A 22,679-nucleotide genomic window follows, 5' to 3' on the forward strand; every position below is an offset into this window, starting at 1 on the left:
TGTGAGACCACTAATCAGAAAAGGCAGGACTTGATGAAAAAAGGAGTTTCTTGTACCTTATAAAATGATTTGCCTGTGCAAGATATATGTTTTTCTTTGAATAATCAGAACAGAAAAGTGGGTTCTATCCAGGGTAGAAAAGCCTAGTTTATTGAACAATCTGTTTTGGACTCAGATATTCCCAAGGATACTGCGTGAAAAACTTTGTCCTTAAATTTGTGGTGTTGTCTAGAAGAAAAAAAACAAGTTTTTGTTTAGTTCAACTCAGAGAGAATTTTTCCTGGATTGACTATGTTTTCCACCTTCACATTTTTGAAAAACACATGAAGGATTTTCTATCACACTAGTCTTTTCTTATCTCTGTGATCTACAAAACAAAAATTAATTACATTACTTCTAATGTACTCTGAACATATTAAAATGTAACCTCAGGTAGCTTGTTTTTAATGAATGCTTTCCAGCTCTGGTAATTATTCTCATCAACTTTCTAGTAAGAAGGGCTTGGTTTGTTTTCAGAGATAGCAAGTCTGTCTTTACCTTCAGACCTGCCTTCAAGTACATGAAGGAGCTCCCTTAGAATCTGGATACCTGCCTGCTGAGAGAAAGCAGTTTTACAGGTAAGATGAGGAGGTCTTAAGCTCTGTTCTCCACTTAGGAATTCGTAGTGTCCGCCTGGGCAGATCATTTCAGCAGCATGTGCTTCATCGAGGTCTCAGCTCACTGAAAAGGCTGTTGCTTCTGGTCATAAAAATAAGTAGTGTCATTTTCTCTTTGCGATGAATCCTTTCATCCAATCATATTCCTGTATGCAAATATACCATGGCTGGTTCAGATAAAAAGCACAAATAAAGCCAAGGGCTCAGTCAGGGCAAAAATCACTGTATTCACTTTATACCTTATTTCACCTGTGTTTCAGGAACATCCTCAAACTTCTCAACTGCAATCATGAAGAAACAAGGCTCAGATGGCAATCCTGCTCCAGTTATGCCAGCGCTGCCAGAACCATTAAAAGATCTGAAAATTAAGTACACCAAGGTTAGTAGCACTTACTTTTCCTAATCTTTCTTATACATTCACTTCAGACAGTAGGATGTGCTCACTTTAACCTTATATGAACTATGGAAGACACTGTAAATCAGTGCTTAAAATGTTTATACTGGCTAAATTATGATTTTACACATATTAGCAAGTGATATTCAGTGATCCTTTTAACCTAATTTAAAGCACCTATATGTGCATGCATGATAGAATTGTTCCACATTCCACTTGGTGTGGGTGTTGTTTTTTTCCCTGAAACAAATTTTCATCAGTGATAAATGTACCAGAAAGTACAAATGGAACAAAGAAGGAAATGTTTGTACTATATTATTTTTCAAAACAGTGAATTAAAACAGCAAATTACAATGTTAGCATATTAATCAGATTCAAATAATTATACCAGATAAGCTTACATGGAAAGGGATGTGTGAAAACAAAACTAAAATAAATTAATTCTGGTCAGATGTTTACATTAGAGAAAATGAATCTGGTTTTGAATTTGTTTTTCAGGTAAAAAAGTAGCTAAAAACTAGATATAGTCTACTGATCTAACTATGTAATATTACCATAAGCTCCTTGAAACAGAAAATTCTTTCCATATAGAGTTAAAAATATGCAGATAAAAAAGAACTTCTAAATCCAGACTTGTGTTTCCAGCTTTAAAACACTCTGCTGGTTTTATACCATAATATTGTATCATTGCACACAGATATCTGCTAGAACTTTGGAAAAGTGTTGACAGAAACTTTGCCCTCTGAAACATTCAGGTTTGAATTGATCAGAAAGGACATCTTAACTCTGGAGATTCTTGGTTACTATTCTTTTCTTTTTCTTGATATCATTGCAGGGGAAATAATTTTATTTTCTAGAACCACTGCTTAATTTCTTTTCCTAAAGTAGGTATTCATCTAAATTAGTTCTTTTAAATTCCATGCTATCCTTTTTCTCTAATGGAAAAATCTTAATCATATTCCACTACATGTCTTTCTTGAATAAATCACACAGGATCTTACTTTGTAAATATTTAACAGGAAAGATATGTAGTTCTGCCATGCAGTAGCCTGCTACTGCTCTTCCTGTCTCAAAAAAAGAATATTTTACTCTTTGATTTTTTTAGTTCTCTAAAGGAAAACAACTAATACAAAAAAAGCACCAAGTGATGTAACTGAATATGCAAAACACAAATTCCTGTAAATATTTCCATCCTTCTAAAATATTTCATTATTAAGAATCTATTCTGTTAGTACCAAAAAACAATCAAAAGACAGCCAGCATTGTTGAAAAGTCTAGTTTGTAGTGTACAATCAAGGAGAGTGTCACATAATAAATATTTATTTTTCCTTGACAATAGGTACCATTTCCTTAAAAGCTGCATATAAATTCTAACTGTGTAGAAAAGCAATGCCCTTGTTTACAAAATCTAGCACAGGTCTGTTGAGGCTTGATTTTTGCAATGCTTTTCTCCTCTCTTCAAATATCACATAGGATAGTTTGAAAGCCCCAGAAGTGTATTGAGGGATAGGGAGTTGGGAAAACAGAAATGTCACCCCATACATAACACTCATCCCCCAATTTAATAAGGCCTTTTCACTCTTGTGTACCCATCCCATTCCTCTCCCATACCATACAAGTTGGAACATGGGATGTGGGCGACTAGTAACACTGGAAGGATCAAGATGAGGGAAGCACTAATTACTGCTGATGTATTAACATTTCTGTCTAAATCAGCTAGAACCAGATCCTTCATCTTCGTAACCTCCAATTTATCTTTTTCTACCATTGCATAATACCAACAGTTATCACAAAAGGATCTGAAGAGAGATCTGCAGGAGAAGTTCCAAGGACTCTCTTTACTTAACAATCTCTCTATTTTATTTTCTGTGTTTGGGATCATTTATGGCTTTTCACAAGTTTCATTAACTAAATGATCTATAGATTGGTATAGATATATTTCAGAGTAAGCCTTTTGCATATCATATAACACTTAACACTCTTCATGAAATTTGATTTTCAGACATCAAATCAAATGTATTTTAAACACTGAAATTGGCTTGGATTTTGAACCATAAGGTACTCTTGAGTTGGTTTCATATATGAACCTCCTTTAAAGGTATTTCCATTAACCCAATGTGTTTTGGTAGCTACCTAAAAATGTGTTAGTAAATATTTTACTTAGTCAACACTAAGGAATTAGACAATGATTACTTGACAAATGCTTTCTGTCATGATGCTTTCACATACACTAAACCCTGTAGTACTCCTTTAATCAGAGAAACTAAGATTAGTTAATTATTAGGTTGTCAAATTGCATGAGGGGAAGAAAAGGGCTGAACATTCTCTTGCTCAGCCACATGTGGAGTATCAGGAAGTGTGGAAGGGTAAGACACTCTAAGTAAAGAAAAATTATAACTGAACATTTAATTGCTGCAGCCACTAGACTCACAAACAAAGGTCAGGCATAAAAGCTCAAAAATGTAATAGGAATATCTGGGGAAAATGAGCTAGAAAGTTACTATAGAAACGTACTCTATTTAAGATCAGCTCACTTTGTGGACACAGAGTCACTAAGTGGAAAATCAAGAAAGTTACATAATATTTAATAGGAAGAGTATGTTCTCTGATTATTAGTCCATTGCAGCAGCAAAATGTAATTCCTGCATAAATAATAGCATATTGCAAGAGAGAGAAAGAAAGTTACATGCAATATTAGCCAAATATAAAATTCTTGTAAGGAAAAACTTGAGGGGGAGAAAAAAAAGAGATTTAACACCAGCATCTATATTGACATGTTTCTTCAAAGCTTAAATTTTCATCCTCAGGTAGTACCTTAAGAAATGCCACATATTTTAATTTTATTGCTCAAAGAATACAGTGGGATTTCATAATATAATTTTAGACTAGTAAATTATATGAACTTCCAGCATTTGAAATGAGCCTTGTCTTGGGCCACAAAACTTTAAGGCTTAGATGTATCTATAAAATTTACTACCAAGTAAATTTTCATTGTGTTATTGTACTCAAGAATCCCTGAATGGCTGTCACAATCTATATAAGCAGGAGTGAGCAGGTACAACAGTTATTCAGCACTGTGCACCACCTCACACGAGTGATGCTGAGCTGCCTCCAGCACATGTCCAGCCTTGGCCCTGGTGTCTCCTCATTGTTCCTGGCCTGTAAAATCATGCTCTTTGTGAAATGCCCTGCTTCACAGTCCACATGAGAAAGCTTGAGACCAGTCAGATGAGCAAGGGCTGGTGATTACTTTTATCTCTTTAAAACAGGAAACTGGGCTCATTTGAAGAGTATTGTCAAGAAAAGTTTTGTAATATCCACGGGCAGATTTGAGGTGGGAAGAAGCTTTGCTTTTTTTCTCATACTGTTTGGAAAAATTTGGAAAGTTTGGAAAAATTTCTGATATCTAAACAGAAGGTAGCTTAGACTTTTATTTCCATGTTTAAAAAGCTATCCTTAAAGCTAAGTTAGGCAAGGTCACTTTTTAGTCAGTTCCATTACCTTTCTTGACTACATCCCTGTAGGAATTATAATGTAAATCAAAATTAGTGAATTATATAAAAATTCCTCCCAAACAAAGAGTGAGTTTATTCAGAAAGATGCTGAATATGTGACAGCAGAAATTTTCTTTCAAATCTGTACTTCTAAGTTATTTTGCAGAGGCACTGAAGCCTGAAACCCTGTACAGACTGCATAGCAAAAAGTTATGATTCATAAGATGATGGTACCTAATGTGAAGATCCTAAAATTTCTTTCAGCAGAGCTATGGTGTTGTTTGTCAGAAGCAAAGCTGTACAGACTAAAACGCTTTTTCTTCCTTCATGCAGCTCAGACACAAATATGGCACTTCCCATCTAGCAGATACTTCAAAATGAATTCAAAATTCTTTCAAAGCATTCCAGAACTGAAGGAAAAGAAACCACTGAGATGGCAAAAAAACCCCAAAAAAGTCAAAGTTCAGGTCTTGTGTCTCCATTCTCTCTATTCTCTGCTCAGGTCATCTGAGTGACAAAAACAACTGTGTAAGCAAGGACAGAAATACTGTAGACTTGCAGGTAACCTCAACACCAAACGGATGGTATTAGATAATTTGAACTGAAATCAATAATTTCAGAAATGCAAGATTTTATTGCCCATGACATTCAGGAATAAAGACATCAGTTTTTGACTGATGCTGCCTATGCTTTATTTAAAATATGAAGCTCCAACAGTGTAGTTTCATCTGCTGGAAATCTGTATTTTCACTTCTACTGCAAAGAAATCTGAACAGTCATTTACTCTTTGGGTTGTTGAAACAATAATTTAAAAAATCTTCTCTCCTAAAATTCCAGTGAACAGTTACAAAACATCTGTATCAATATTCCTAAATCATTGCAAAATAAATTTGTAGCCCTGAACCTGGTGGGCCGTAGACAGTCACCACAGACAACCCAGTGCACAGCACTTGCCACAGAGGGGTAGGTCCTTTGCATTTGTGTCTGAGGAGCTGTCAGAGGAGTTCTGACTCACTGACAAAACACTCTAACCTATTGCAAGGTGATCCCAAGCATTGTTGTCCTCAGCAGGTCAAGGCTGTTGCTAGAGGCTGCTGTTGGCTGGTACTTAGGTGCTGCCTGGACTTAGAGATCCACATCCTGTTTGCAGAAAATACTCCACAGCATTTTATGAGCACGGCTGCATAAGTACAGCTGCCTGAAATGTGTTAATGCAGCTTACAGAAGAATTTCGTTTTTCCTTTCCCATCTTTCTTACCCCTATTTTGCAAGGCCACTATCTAGCTTATGAAAGACATATGGGTAGTTTGAATTATACAACTCTGATACAATATTGTGTGTGTGTGTATGTATATATATATATATATATATATATATAAAAAATATAATGAAGTTATATTTTAAAAAGGAATGGTATTAGAAACATTAATAAGAAATATATTCTAAACTAATATTATGGGTGATATTGATTGGTGCAATAAATGTAGTATTCAAACAAGCACTTTAAATATTTCCAAAAATGGTATGTTTTTCTATTATTCCTTTCACAGACAGATATGAATTTGGAATACTGTAACATCATAGCAGTGTTATGTTAATATTTACCTTTTACTTTTTCTCTTTTCTTGGCAATGGCTTTTGTCATATTAACCATTTAACTGCTGTCTCTGTCCTTTTACCACATTGGAATTTTGTGTGGGTAATCTTATAACTTGCTTTATCACCTATCAGAAATTTCTATGGACTTAGATATTTATTTCAGACAGCTTTTGTTAAATCAGGAGTTTTCTGGTTAGTCCTGATGGTTGGAGGTGGCAATGACACTATATAAGTTGCCCACATAATAACAAGCAGAAAAATACAGAACTGTATTAATACAATACAGGAATATATTAATATATTAAAAGATTATTTCCACATCCATTTATGGATAGTAATTTTATCAATATTGATGATAAAATTATATTAATAAAGTATCAATAAACTATTTACCAAGTATTAACAACTACTCAACCAGTTTTAATATTGTGCAGAAAATTTATTCCCTGAAATCTGTGACATATTTATGACATGTGGTTGTGGTGGAAGGATTTTTTCCTCAAGTTTCTGTGACAAAAAGCATTTATCCTGCAGTTCTGGCATCTTGATGCTGTCTTGCCATGTCTTGAGTCAACCATCATCTACTTTGCCTACACCAAAGTGTTTTCTGGTTTTCTATTTCAAAGTTCCTGTTACTCTAAGCAGCAACACTAGGTTCTTTGTCCTAATGGAGAGTACTAGCTGATCTCACTGCTAGACTCCTGTGCTAACTGTGGGTCAAGGTGCCTTGACTCTAGAAAAAGTCACAATTTGAGCTCAAAATATCTGGTACAGTGAGTCAGAGCCTGGCATGTCCTTGCAGGTGAGTACAATTAAGATCTCACACACATGCCTAGAATGCAATGGCACTGGGAGCTACTGAGAAGGGAGTGCACTGGCCCACCACCATTAGGAGGGTGGACTCAATGCACAGTGGCACAGCTTAGCATGGCACACCTGCTTCAGCGCTGACTTGAACCCAGAGATCACAGAGGGTCAGGCAGAGAAGGACAGGTGCTCTTAGCTTTGGACTGGGTACTGTGTCATGCCCACTCCAAGTGTACAAAGCACTTATTAGCAACTTATCCTCCTCTTTTCAACAGCTGTGCATTTATCGGGTCTTTTAAATTACAATTTCCTTTCTGCTTCAAGGTTAACCTGCAGTTAAAAAAGAAATTAAACCACTTTGATCATTTTACCAACAGTGTCTCAGAGATGGCAGACTCTAGAGTAGTACAGATCTGGTGCACCTACAGGTAAGACCCAGGCTCTGTTTTGCATTTGTGAAGAGAGATAAGTACATCAAATTTCAGCCAGAGGTCCTTTTGTATGTCCTAAGCATACAGAACCATCTGGGTGCAATTCTGTGCAATGTGCTCTAATATCACCCTACTTGAGCAGGGAGATTGGACCGTATGACCCCACTGTGGTTCCTTCCAGCTTTATCCATTCCATGATTCTTTACTCATTCAATTTACTATGACAGGGAATTTTTTCAGTCTCAGTTTCAATTTCAAAAAGCCCTGCTATTGCTTTTGTTTGTTTGGTGGTATGGATTGGTTTAGTTTTTGTTGGGATTTTCTTTTTTTGGCAGGAGAGACTGAAGATAAGTCAAAGAAAAGCTAATTAAAACTGTGATCTCCAAGATATTCTTAATTCAATGCACTATACTTACTAAATCCAAGGACTGGTTTACTTCTGTCAGGCCACATAACAGAAAGGGCCTGCATTGTTACCAACCCTGTGAGCATGGGAAACTCAGGTAGTTTTCCATAGGTCATTTAGGGCTGAACCTCCCTTCTACTTCAGAGACAGGAAGGACCACTTTACAACAGCATATTTTTATGACATGAAACAAGATAAAAGTGCAATGAAGAGAAAGTTTTCCTCTCCAAAGGGAGTGAATTTTAAAAAACTTGTCCTGGTTAAGTGTGAATGTGATTACTCATCTCTTCAGAAAAATGTAATAACAGCTGTCCAGTTTTAGTTCAGACATCTATCAATCTGGCAGCTCTCAGCTATGAAAAGGTAGGTTTATTCACTAAAACACAAAACAGACAACAGGTATATGTGTGTTACTAATATTGTTGCACTCTTTCTCCTGCAGATATTTATAAACAATGAATGGCATGATTCAGTCAGTGGTAAAAAATTTGCAGTCTTTAACCCTGCAACTGAAGAGAAAATCTGTGAGGTTGAAGAAGGCGACAAGGTAGGGTTTTCTTTCTTGCCCTTAACTGTAACTTTAATTTCAGTGCATCTTAAAAGTAGGAAGGCAAGCAGCAATCTGTGTAATGTAAAAGCACCTCAGATGGACCTACTTCATCCTGTATACCTTCTTTCACAAAATCTTTTTTTAATAAACCATAATATTTTTTGTAAACAGATGCTGAAAAACTGCTTTACCTTAGGCTCATATGAGAAAAGTTCTGAAAAAATATTTTTTACTGATTTGTTTTACTAATATTATTGTTTCTTTTTCTTATCTGTGGTCATTGACCTCTAAAAATTTAGGTGGGATTTTATTTTATTTTTCTGTTATGTTTTCTTCATTACAAATTAATATAATCTTGTTCATTACACATTTATATAAGGCTTTTCCTTATAGAAAATATAAAAAGGACAAATACCTACCATTTCCCACAAATTCTGTGATGATCACTACCATGAGTATTTTTAGCTATATGTAGTCTCAGTACTGTCCCCTACAAATATTTTGTTTTGTGAAAAATATATTGGAACATAGTCCTAAAAATTACTTTCAAGCTGAAGGTAGCCTATCAAATAGTCACTAATTCCACACAACTGACCTCCTTAAAGCACGGTGAATCAATGAAGCAGATGACTAAAAATATTGTTCAAAACTGCAAAGAAACTTTTTTTTTATTCTTATGAGATTCTGTATTGGAAAGTTTCAGATAGATGCAATCAAAGATATAATGAAAACCTAAGCCTTAATCTCTGTATTTTTGTTACATTATGTGTTTTTCTTATGAACAGGATTTGCCTAGTGCTACTATGTAGTTTGAATGTAAGGAAGGTGGTAGTTGTTTTTCTTTTTTAAATAGGATAGACAATGTGCTTAACAGTATTAAAAGTACTGACCAAAGAAAGGGTTTTTTTATACATTCTGAGAAAGAAAATACAATAAATTAAGGTTTTATTTCCACTTTATGAGATGACTGTAACTGGAAATAAAGCTGGTTTTTTAATTACTGGTGTGGTCCATGCACAAATATATTTAATTTTCTACAGTTCTACTTCAAAGTTAATCTTGCATCCAAAAATTAAAGTTTTTTTCACATTTCTCACAAAATTATATATTCATTTTAGTCAAGAAATATACATCTCTTGAATGTTGTGCACAAGAAGCATTTTTTTAAGCTTAGCATTAAAATGTTAAACACATTTTTATTCAGTAGAACGAATGTAAAACTTGTAAGTTTGTCTGTGTTATAAGTTCACCAAAATTATTGCCAATATAATAAGCACATGCTTTTTTCAGAATCTTTTCATTTACTGTACAGAAATTCACACTGAAATAAAATTCTCTTTTGAGAAATACACTCAGAATCATCTTCTCATTACATCTTTCTCACTCTGGTCTGTAATCTCATCTAATAATCTTTGTCTCTAATGTTGAGCAATAGTGACCATAAATTAGCAAGGTCATAATGATGTCCCATTTAAACATTTTCTTAGAGAAACATGGCTGAGAAAGTCTGACTTTTAATTATTTCACCTGGAATGAAATAATTTTAAAAAATCAAAACACCTGAAGTTTTTCAAAGGTTTTTGTTTTCTTTAATACCACTAGAAGTAGTGCTGTGACACTGATAATTTATGATCCCTAAATTAAATTACTCATAACCTACAACTGTTCAGTTATCATTCATAATTTTTGTAGCTTTCTTTCCTTAGAAACTCTCCAACAATTCATTAAATAAAAGAGATAATACTATTCAAAACACAGGTTTGCTTTCTCTTCAATAATTTTGCAAACTAATGTGTAATGACAACTGTTATTAACTAAATTGCCTAGTGAATTGTGCAGATCTAGTAAATTACACAGCCATTATGAACCTAATATGCAAGAGGCTAGACTTCAGATAATGAGCCAAGAGATTTTAGGAATTTAATTTGTGCATACAATAGGGTTGACAAAGGGCTGTCCACTGCCTTGCAGTGGTATTTTAAAAAACAAGAGGAGATTACAAAGAACAGACATATATGTGGGTGGGAACTGTTTTCTTCCAGTTTGATGGCTCTTTCAAGCTACATTCCTAATCCTAAAGGCCCCTAGTAATAATAAAGCAGCTCACCTTATAGTCAGCATATGTAAACTAAATGTACTTCTGTAAAAAATCTAAACTGTCTCAGACAGGAGTTTTTGTACTCATAGTGTAGATTTATGTAATGAAATTAAATTTCATACAGTTGAAGAACAATCTTTTTTTATTACTTTTCACTCACTGCCCTCTATTATTCTTATATTATTTTTCTCGCTTTTTATTATTTCTGCACTTCTAGTAGAAAGAACACCAGACAATGTAGCTTTAGTTTATGTCATTCATGTTCATATGATATTTTTTCCCCTTCTCCTTTTCCAGTTAAGTCCAAGCCATCACCCTTGAATCCTATTGCAACAATATAGAAAATTTATGACAGGGGTCACAGATAGTGATAAGGTGATTGACAACATGCTGACAGATTCTGGAAAAAATAAATTCTTAATTTGGTATATTTTAGGTACCTGGTGTCAGTATCTGATACTGACTGGTTAGTATCACTCTATAGTAATGGCTATGTTATTCATATAGTTCCTTCCTATCTTTTGCAAAATTTCCTGGAAAAACTTTTGGAAGTTATGTGGCCTTCTGCCTCACAGGTCTGTGCTGGGCTTTTCACTAACACACCCTACTCACAACTTCCTAAAATTAGTTGATGTCTAACAATATCAGTAAAAGATTCAAGATCTAGTTCATGTTTTAAACAATTGACTATAGTGTTGACTTAGTCGAATTTGCTGATCTAGTCAACCTTGACAATTATTCCCCTGGAGGAGATATTAGCAAACAGCAGGACAAAAAAATGTTTGAAAGATATCCTTCAAACATTGATTGCAAATTTTTTCTGGGAGATGTAGCATATATAGTAATTCCTTTTTATTCCTTTTTTCCTCAAAATTTTTCATTTCTGACAAAAAAATCTGTATTAAATCTCCTTTCTATGTCACCTATTTTCATTGGTAAATTTTACAAGAATATTTAAATACTGAAGAATTCCAAATACTAAAAGCCTTTTTTCAATAAATTGTACTTGTTTTTCCTTAAATCCTGGAATACCCTTTGTACAGCATAGTTTCATTGTAGATTTTTCTTCCATAATGGAAACCAAATGATAAATAACAAAATATGCTAAAAATAATCAGTGGACCAATGAATTAGCTGGTATATGCAAAGACAGTGCTTAGACTTCAAAATACGTAGGCTTAGCTTTTTAAACATGCCTGATTTTTAATTTTTAAAGTAATTTTATACATAAATATTTCTTAAAACTTTCAAAAATAAATTTATTGGTTTGTCTTCCTTAATAATAAACATCCTAAGGAACAGGTTTTTCTAACCTGGTCTTCATTGCCCTGTAAGATACTTTCAGATGAGGAGTAATTAAGCATTTACCTTACAGACTCAGGCATTTTTTTCCAAGTGAAAGAGATTAAATTCTACCATTAATGCAAAATGGCTATAACAATACCTAAAAGATATGTAAGAATAGAATTAGAATATCTGAAATAGATAGAAACCAGCCTGCAAAGAGATCCTTGAAGTCTTAAGTCTGATTAGAGTACGAGATAAATGAATGAAATGTTCATGAAAATTAGGAAGAAGATCTCATGAGACATTCAAAAGTAACTGAAAGGAGAATATATAACTTAATCTTGAAAATTTGATTATTATCAAGAATATATATTCTTGATATATAGGAAGAGCTTAAAAATCTAAATTTTACAAATAGAGTTCTCTATATATATTTTTATTTTGGAAATTTGAGAACCCATCTGTTTCTCATAGAATTTTACATTCCTGAAATAGCAACAGAAGTGTTTGAAAGAAAATAACCCTTATATTTAACATAACTCGTACTAATTTTTATTAGATTGGGGTTTTTTTCTCTTATTTCAACTTTATGTCGAACTTATGCTAAACTTTACACATGGAACAGCAAAGAAAGGCTTATGACAGAACCAATTATTGATCACATAAGTGTTTTTGTTTTCCTCGCAGGCAGATGTAGACAAGGCAGTGACAGCAGCTAGAAAGGCTTTTGAGCTCGGGTCAACCTGGCGCACAATGGATGCTTCAGAGCGAGGAAGGCTCTTGAATAAACTAGCTGACTTGGTCGAAAGAGATCGTCTGATTCTAGCTGTGAGTATGATAAGTGAACAAAAGGACACAGAGAAAAGTCCCATTTTTACAGAGAGATACTAGAGAGTTTAACATGCCTACTCTTTGGAAAGCTGGGCTGTCTCACTACTTGCTCTTTTTCTCTTAGCAAATGGACCTCTCTAAGCTGGCCTGCACTCTGGTCTATTAACACCCCATACCCACAAAGTACTTGAGTATTTGATTAGCTTTAAAGCGATACTTAAGCTGCCTTAACTTAAACCACAGTAATTTGAATCACTGATTCTTAAGAGCACACTAACGTTGATCCCATGGTTAATGCTTGTCTAAACCAAAGTCTGAATCAAGGCCTAAACTCAAATCAAAGCCTGAATCAAGGCCTAAACTCAAAGCCTGGCTCCATGCTTATAGACGATACAAGTCAGAACTGGGAAAATTTTAATTTCATTACTCTATATTTTCTCATCACTGGTCCTTCATTAACTCCAGCTTGCAACTAGCAGTGAATGATAAAGCTTAAGGAGAACCAAAGACAGCAATAGATTATTTTAAAAAGAGCAATAACATGAGTGCTGGGGAATGATGCCCTCTCCTTACAAACCACTGTGTACTGCCTATTTTACCAAACTTAACAGAACACACATAACTTGTAATGTTCTCACCTATAGATTGTGCACTAAGGCGAGAAATTACATATAAAATAGAAGTACATCACCAATTTGATAAAGGCTAGTATCCTCTCCTCTTTGCTTTAAACTCCACTTATGATTTTATTATTAAGGTGACTTCTCTGCTATTTCCAGCACATTCTTGAATTAAAACTTAGGAGGGATAATTGTGCTGAAGATGAATCCTGGTTTTCTGTAAACAGCATAAAAATTTAGAAAAGGAGGAGTATCCAACATCCAGGATGATCACTCAGACTGATCTAGTTTGAAGTATTTAGCCATTAGCCACAAAACACACTGTAGATAAGCTCATAAAATTGAAACCTTCAGATATGTAAAATCAGCAAAGCATCTGTTGCCCATTATACAGTAGAGTTTCTCAGGAGAAACCTTGTGTGGGTGGAACTCATGTCCTTTAAAACGTTAGATTTGTGTTGAGAGAGACAAATTTTAAAGAGATCTATATTCTAAATAGAGCACCATGGCCTCTTGTCCATTAAATAATTGGGTGAGCTGGCATTTCTTTCTTCATTGTACAGTCTAAGGCATTACAAATGCAAAGATACAATCTTTTTTCCCACAGGAAAGATGAAACATTGAATTAGGTTTTGTTTACATTTGCCATTTTCATAATATAAAAGAATTCAATTTCTCTGGGGCCCCTCCCAAATCTCTATTTTACTGACTTCATTTATATTTCCTACAACCTAATCAACTTATTAATTATTTCCCTTTACAGAAAATGTATATATGAGTAAAGTGCTTTCCAGATTTTGATGAAACAAGATTTTCTCCACTCAGTTTATCCTACCTGCAAAACAAGTACTATAGAGAAACACATACTCCTACAGACTAGAGATCAAAACAGATGTCCAAAGCTCATTGCAAAGTCATTTTCCTGTGTTCATGCATTTGACCAGTATGAAAATTATTCCATTTCAGTGCTTTATTTGTTGAAAAGCTGCTTCAGAGGCTCAGCAGACCTATAGATAGCCAACTGAAAGAGTAAGTCAAAGCAAGGTACTGGAAGAGCTGCTGAGAACTGTGTTACTTAGAATTCAATCTCTTGTGATGTTGAAGAGATGTAGAGATTTCATAAGTTTGAGGTCAGGGAAGAATTTTCTCCCATGTCCAAACTGAATGACAGTGCCACATATATTGCCTGGAATGGCAAGGGCATATCTCATTTAATCAGTTCCTTGTTGCTAAGAGCCATCAAGCAATTGCTGTCTTCTCTGTTTGTTCTGTTCTCTCCCCAAGTATGGTATCTGAAATGTGTCCAGTTAACTAAAAATGTGGACTTCACAGGGGAGTTGTTGGTGAAAAACTTTTCTTGAAAGATCAGTCTGTTGATCTGACTGGAAATGATAAAGAATGCCAACCTGATTATATCTTGAAATTACAGTTTAGATCTTAAAACTATAGTTTGGGCTCTTCCTGCTGAACAGGTTTGTTCATAGAGTTGAAGGTCTTCAATCTCTCTGTTTTGGAAAGCTTGAGAAAAATATTCTTGAAGCATCAAAAATATGTTGACACCATTTAAGAACTTTTCATGATGTTTATGTCCCAATATTCAGGGGCATGGAAATTAATCCAAACCACATTCCTTAGATTTGGCTGGAAAGTGACCCTATTTAGAGACTATCTTCTATATAAGTATTTATTTTTCATAAGGAATTTTTCTCACTTAAGAATTCTAGATGGCTCAGATCTTTCCTTTGCACATCAAACACTCAAGATGTATTTAGGGTATTTTTTACAAGACTTGAGCTTGCTGATATTTTATTTACATCAGTTATTTGCACTATCTCCTTCCTAATCTCTTGATCTGTGCTTGCAAAATATTTAACATAAAGTAGAACTGTGTAACTGATTCATATGGGTGAGAAGTTTTTTGAGTAAACCTTACCACTACAAATGCATTGTGATTATGCTATCTGCATAGCTCAATACAAATAAACCATCATGAAAATTTCTCACTTTGAAATTGCTCCATTCAGTTTTTCAAAATGTGTTCTTCAGAGGGGAGTAATCTAAAGTTTGTTCTAAAGCTGAAATCCTCAAAGTGAACTTCCAAAAGCTAAATTACAAAGCACAAGCAAAAGAACTATTATCAGTATTTGATATTAACTGTTTAATTGCTGTTGTCTGCAGACAATGGAAACCATTGATGGTGGGAAGCTCTTTTCCACAGCCTATCTAATGGATTTGGGTGCCTGTATCAAAACTTTACGCTACTGTGCAGGCTGGGCTGATAAAATCCATGGGCGTACTGTTCCAATGGGTGAGTAGTTCCAAGATAACAAAGCTACAGAACTGAGGCCAACACAAGCTGTAAATAAAAAATAACTGACTTTTATCTAAAAGTTGTGCAACACAGAAAATATTTTCAAAAGTTTTTAAGATAGGCTATTAAAGAGTTGTCATAGTTCTCAGTTTAAACATTTAGTGTAAGTCTTCACATTTATTTCTTGTTCTATACACTACTAAAAGTATTGTTTATGAACCAAAAAAATTTAACCTGTGCATACATCTAAGAAATGTGGTAGGCTACTTTTGCATAGCAATGTATACTTTATACAAGGCTACAGTAGTGAGGCCTGGGTGTCTAAATATTTAAGCAAAGATTAGCACAAAGCAGTAATATTTACTTCAGTGATTGGATAATATGCTAGGAAAAGTACTATGAGATAGGAATGAGGAAACAGCACTTGCTAAAATTTCATTCCATTCCCTTTCCCATTAAGCAGCTCTATGAAAACATTGTCTCTCTAGCTACCTCTTTCAGCAAGGCCAAGAAAAGAATGGTAATAAAGAAGGAATTAAGGAAAAGGTAATAAAGAAGGAATTAAGGAAAACTAGAGTGATAAATACTTCCAACTTCTTTGCCTCCTGTAGACCTTCTTACTAGGTTTAATGGAACACATATTTATGTGAATCAAAGAGAATTTTATATTTAATGGATTTGATTTAAGCTAAGATCTAATATTAAAAAATGTCTGATATGTACCTAGGATTTAAAAGAAATGTTTTTGAAAGAAAAAAAAAGGTGATAAAAGAAAGAAAGAAATGAGGAATGCTTATTGGTGTGCTGTGCATACCATATTGAGAAACAGGGTTGTCACTGCAAAAAGACAGTCAGACTGGAAAAATCAAACCTTGGAGCTATGAAGCAAGTAGACATTGAATCCAGATGTACTTTATAGCTTTTTGCATAGTTTAGATTTTGAAAATATCATTTATAAATAAAATTGTATCCAGCTAAGTTTGGTACCCTACTTTATCATCTTTGTGATTTAACTGTTTCTGATTTAACTGTTTCTCACAAATGCTTTGTCTGAATGACTAATTTATTTCTTTTTCCCCTAGATGGAAACTTTTTTACATTTACTAGACATGAGCCTATTGGAGTGTGCGGCCAAATTATCCCAGTAAGTTGGAACCATTTATGTAAATACAAATGTTCCTTGCTACAAATGGAAACGCATTTGAAATTTTGCCTATGCTAATGCATTTGTGAAACATTACTAACCAAAACTTTTCAGGTCCTGAAAGATAGAGATGATCCGGAGTTCTGTAGTTCTGATTCATCAGTGTGTGATGAGTCACTGTGGTCCAACCTTGTCCCTCTCCTCCCTGTACATGGAGAGAAAATAAATCTCAAATAGAAGTTTGACTTATGAAATAATTTGAAAGATGAAATTGTGTTTTGTTGAAAGAATTAGAAACAAACATGTAGGAGAGTGTAATATTTACAGTCTATTATATTTAAGCCTATAAGCCTATAAAAAATAAGCTCTTTAAGACCTAGAAGATCTGTTATGCTCTGTACAGCATTCAGACAGCTGGATCTTTGTTTATGGCTAAGACTCATTTACCATGATGGTGGTACAAGTTACAACACAAAGAATGTGTCAGACAAAGCCCCTGTTTAGCACATCTGAATTCCCAGTTTTGAACTTGCTCTTTTCAACTGAAGTTTCAAAAGGCCTACCTCAGTCTGATATTCAAAACACTTGAGGAGCTCAAGTTCTATATTTATGTGTGAAGTCTATGTAGTTTTGGTGGGTGAAAATAGTTATATGCACTAGGCTCTCCTAATCCACCCACCACCTTGCACACAGTAGTTATGAGCAGCCTCACCTAACATGCCTGACAACTCAACAGATTCTGGAAGTCATCCTGTCTATAAGGTCTGCTCAGACATGTGGGTCCTGCTCATGTTCCTGACATTTTTAAGTTGATCTTGAAAATTTGCTTTAGACACCACATTGGTTTAGAGAATATTGTTTGAATATGGTTGTATCCAGTCCCTAGAAGAGCTTGGGAAACTGCTGGTTTAGATCCCCTTGTAGGTCAGACACAAGGCATTTCAAGTAAAACACTCAGTCAAGCTAAGATAAAGAGCTAGACTAGATGTGGCCATTTAAAATATAATTATCTCCTGGAAATATAAGCAGCAGATAGTATAAACACTGACTTCCCTTATAAAATGTTAAGTATTTCTTAGTATATCTTCATTTTCCCTCCATCAAAACATGAACCAACAAACTACAGTTTTCTATATAAACCAAAACTGTGAGGACTATGTGTATGTTGCAAACTACTTTTGATAGCTCACAATTTCCACTTCCTTTCACTTATGCAGTTGTATGTACAACTGCATAAGTTGTATGTACAACTTCAACAATGAATATGCAGAAACCTTGTAATCCCTCACTTTACATTATTTATGCTCCCATTATTTTTGGGGCTGGGGTGAGTCTGAAAGGAGACAAGGAGAGAAAAAAAAAGAAGCGTTGCATGTATTCCTCCTAGCTATTCTAACATAATAGATAACTTTTAACTGCCTTTTCCCCCATTTCAAAAAGGTATCTGTTGAGCTGAGGCTCATGACCTCAATGTCACCCAAACCATAGTAAGTATTCTCAAAGGGACAAAGCTGTTTTCCCCTGGTCATGTTGTCCCTCACCCTGCAGAACAAGGGATCCAAAGCATTCAGCTGCTCTTCAATCTGCCTGAACTGCTCACAACAGACAGCAGCCAGTGAAACCTCCAGGGGAGAGGGCAGGGGCAGCATTATGTGTTATTACCTTCTTTCCCTTAGAAAGCTGAATTGGTGATGGATGTGACCATTCAAGATAGCAAAACTCCCAATTGCACTACTAATCCAAAAACTGCCTGCAATACTTTGTTAAAGGAGTACACTCATTGTCTTTTGAGCTTGTAACTAATACCTTGGATTCCCTGGACTTACACATACACAAAAATCCCCAGTTTGTACTTCGTGGCTTGCCAATTGTTTTTTTCAAAACATCTTCTTTCTGAAAGGATTTCAACAAAAAGCTCAACCACCCAGCTGAAAATTTGCACTATTATAATAGAAAAAGCTGAGGTATTTTGGTGATGTATTAGAAATAGGATAGACTTTCTCATCTGTCTTTCAGTGGAACTTCCCATTGGTTATGTTCATCTGGAAGATTGCCCCTGCCCTTTGTTGTGGAAACACGGTGGTTGTCAAACCAGCAGAGCAAACTCCACTCAGTGCCCTTTACATGGGATCCTTAATTAAAGAGGTAAGTCACCAACAACAGGGTTATTTGCCCCTCTCAGAAGTGTAAGAGTACACTGCAGCTGAAATGCCACAAAGGTAATATAAGACAGGCTCATTGCATGCCTAATCTTGCACTGTGGAACTCACCTTGCTGTAAACCAGAGAAGCCAAACCAGGGCAAAAGCATGCATATCTTTCAGCCTAGTACACACACAAAAAATCCCACAACATCAATTTAGTAAACTCCATTCTTTAGCAAATATTTTTGTATTACAAAAGCACAGTACCTTTCAGAGTCAAAAGCAAACAAGGAGTCAAGTGCAGAGTATTTGGAGGTGGGTGGCAATGACTTTATTAGTACAGTTATCACAGAAAAGAACCTGTTTGTACAGCTTTTTTTTTTTTTTTAACTGAACAAAGTTTTTATCCACCTAAGTTTATTATTAACAGGGAGCTGTAAAATCAAGCTGGTGACTGCTGCCAAACCTGTGAATTCTCTTCACACAGAAACTGTGAGAAGACACTTTGCGCTCCTGAATAAGGGGTGTGCTAGTTTCTTCAGAAAGCTAGTGTCTCCAAAGCTATTATGCTCAGTCCAGCAAACACCCAAAGAGAACAGTTAAACAGTTTAGCTTTCTTCCCAATAAAATCAACAAATACAATCTAAGTTGTTCAAAGGTTGGCACAGATGTCAATAATCACCCGTGCAGTAACCTTGCAGAGTTTTAATGGAAGTGACTTGGCACATTTTATAATTCTGCTTTAAAACAGTGATTCAGCACAGCCCACTGATTGGTTGTGTGTTAATATTACACAGAAACAAATTTTTTATCAGACTGGAGCCATGTCCTGCTCTTATTGCATCACATAGTAAATGCTATTAGATAATACTGGGGAGGAGGAATAGCTTTTAAAAATATGAGAGAAACCTTCTCTATCAATTTTTAACAATAAGTATCCGAAAGTGTATTTCTCTGAAAAAAGTAACTTTACAGGAAAAATAACTCAATTCTGTTCTGATCTAATGAAATATCTATTGTGATATTCTGATTTCTTGAAAGTCAAGCTCAGAAGTGGGAAATGTGACAAATATCCAGAATAAAAAAAGTACATTGGATGCCAAATCCCTGACAGTGGTGACTTCAATAGCTGCTTTGGACTTATGAAAATATCTGAAGGTCTAATTTAACTTTCTAGTTCCCAAAATCCCACTTAAAAAATATATATATATAGTCTCTTCTGGTAACCTTCACTATCTTGCTTAATGACACTCACAAGTCTCCCTTACTAATATATAGAGAAGAGCTCCTAAAACAAACATGAAAATTAAATGCTCAAAGGGAGATTTCTCTACACAACTTAAGTAAGAAAGACAATGCTCAGCAAATGGAAAGAACCTCATTGTCTAAATTTCAGGGTAAATATTTATCTGGAAAATTAAATGAGCATAACAAACATTGACAGACTGTATCTGAGCATGAAACTGTAAGGAATAAAAGTTGCTTGAACAAAAGTAACAACCTGGTATCCAAAATACAGGACATGAGTTTTAGGAGCTCCAACTCACCACCTGAAATTCACCATTTTCCAAAAAAAAATGGAGTTTTAGCACGTAATTCCAAAATCCTGTTTAGTGTTATAAAGAGACTTATTGAAGTGATAATGCAGGATATGAATCTATTTGATATTTTAATTCCGTGTTCCTCAAGTGTCATTGAGATTGTGCAGCTGCTTCATAAACCAACAAAATTCCATCTACTCTTCTCACATCCTTGAAGTTTGCCTGACAAGCTACTGGAAGAAAATAGCTTATTTTGCTGTGAATGGAACATATCTAATACAGGATTTATGGGAACTAATACATTTGTTTTGAACCATAGGAAAAGCTTATTTGCATAAAAAATGTGCAAGATATTGAAACTATGCCTATCTCAGCCTGCTTGTTCATGCTTGGTAGCTAATCTGCCTCTTTTTTGCTGTAAACTCTCGTTACCCACTATACTTTCAACCTACATCCAGAGTTCCATCATTTTTCTTAACTTCAGTAGCAGATCATTAATTAAATTCCATCTAGCATGGACATAAATGTGCAGAAGTCAGCAAGCACATCTGTTGATTCAAACAGTTCTAATGAAGCAGACATGAAAGTAAGCAATATTTCTTTATACATCTGAGGGAGAAAATTTTTAAAAATATTTCTTAAAAAATGGCACTGACAAAAAATGAAAGTAATATATTCTTTGGGGGAAAAAAAGAAAAAAAAGAGTTCAGTAACCTAAAAGACAGGTGAAAGAAAGAGGGTGTAAATCATGTGAGAATGAAACCTTGTGGGGCTCTAAGGCTGAGAATAAATATATGGCTAAGAAAAGATGGCTGGAGAACTGAAAAGGGAGTACCATGCAACACATGTTCTTATAGTTATAATTCTCCCCCAGATTTACAGGATTTTTTTCCAATTCAGGCAGGATTTCCACCTGGAGTGGTGAATATTGTGCCAGGCTTTGGACCCACCGCTGGAGCAGCAATTTCTCACCATATGGATATAGACAAAGTAGCTTTCACAGGCTCTACAGAGGTACTATAATCAATGCAAGAAAATATAAGCAGGAAATGTGCCCCTCTGATTCCCAGCAATGATTTAATGTCTAACTTATTCTGTGTAATTATTTTAACTCTCTTCTTTCTTAAGGCTGCTGGTTTGTTAAACAAAGTCTGTTTAATGATTTGTTGGTTATTATTAACTTTAAACATATTTAAACAATGTTTGTATTGCTGGAAAGACCTTTAAACAAAGGCAGTCTGTGAGATTCAGTAGATCCTAGTACACCAAGGGTATTTTAAGTCTTTACTCCTTCAAACCAAAACTTTTTCATAACATTCCTTTTTAAAGATATTCTGTTATCTTTGAGTTTAATAACAGCAGGATGACAGGAAGGTACCTAGGAAAGCTCATTCTTCAGTCTGCACACGTTTAGGTGAGGTGACAGATTTTTTGTATTTCATTGATACTTAGTACCATCTGGGTGGTCTGGGTGTTTGAATATGTATCTGTTTAAAAGGAAGGTCGCTGTTAATTTTCCCTAAGCTTCACTCTGTGAAGTGCTATAATTGAATATTTCTCATTGCAGGCTATATATAGGATTAAGGTTTAGCTATTTCTTTGATACAGTTCATTATATTGTCTGTCTAAATGCATGCTAATGGAAAAGCTGCCATCTGGCCTCTTAACTTCTTGGATATAGACTCCAAAGATAAATATCATTGCTTCATGTCAGGGATCAGTACACACTGAGTGCAAGAGCTATGCTTACTCTCAGAAACCTTCATCTCTACAGTAATGAGAAATGAAAACAACCCAAAACCCTGACATCTGAGAAATATCCCGCAGATGTTACCAATAGACAGTGACAACTACAATTCCCAGTGCCCAGTGATCCTCCAAAGGCAGATGGACCCATGTATTCTAGAGTTTGGTGACTGTTCTCTTCCAGCCGTGCAATTTAGCAATGAGAAATGATGGCAGGAAGGCTGACAGAGGGAGAAAGTTTGCCTGATGGTTGTTACACACAGGCAGCTAGAGTTCAAAGCCACAAGAGCTACAAGCAGATTTTTTCTTCACAGCTTTTCCAGGGCAATTCATAGTAAGTAGTTCCTTCAATTATATCATCAGTAGAAAAAGGCGGCCTAAGGGTCCTAGCTTGCAGCGTTCATTTCCTGCTCTTCTAGCATCCAAGAGAGAAATTGAAACAAGGAAGAGTGTCCATGCAGCCAATGTAGATTGTCTCAGAAACTTTGTGCATTAAAGAGCCTTCTCATGCATAAAACAAAGGAATTTTAACTTAATCGGGAGTAAAAGGTGCAGCAGCAACCCGTGCCTGCTTTAGACTAGAGATACGTGGAAGTAGAGTGGTAGTAACCAAAAAAGTAC

General features: G+C 35.1%; 1 protein-coding gene across 1 annotated transcript in view; it reads left to right on the forward strand.

Moving 5' to 3' along the window:
- The first annotated feature begins 527 nt into the window (after positions 1-527).
- Positions 528-22,679, forward strand: part of ALDH1A1 (aldehyde dehydrogenase 1 family member A1) — a 31,113-nt gene continuing 8,961 nt past the window's right edge. Inside the window, exons 1-8 of the mRNA XM_071448605.1 lie at positions 528-617; positions 917-1,035; positions 8,230-8,334; positions 12,410-12,550; positions 15,352-15,481; positions 16,567-16,628; positions 18,645-18,773; positions 21,213-21,326. Of these exons, the coding sequence (XP_071304706.1) occupies positions 946-1,035; positions 8,230-8,334; positions 12,410-12,550; positions 15,352-15,481; positions 16,567-16,628; positions 18,645-18,773; positions 21,213-21,326 (771 nt within the window). The 5' untranslated portion in view covers positions 528-617; positions 917-945. The remainder of the gene's footprint in view (positions 618-916; positions 1,036-8,229; positions 8,335-12,409; positions 12,551-15,351; positions 15,482-16,566; positions 16,629-18,644; positions 18,774-21,212; positions 21,327-22,679) is intronic.

This window comes from Agelaius tricolor, unplaced genomic scaffold (assembly GCF_023055355.1).
Source record: "Agelaius tricolor isolate 1412-34295 unplaced genomic scaffold, bAgeTri1.0.p SCAF_27, whole genome shotgun sequence".
Taxonomy (NCBI): domain Eukaryota; kingdom Metazoa; phylum Chordata; class Aves; order Passeriformes; family Icteridae; genus Agelaius; species Agelaius tricolor.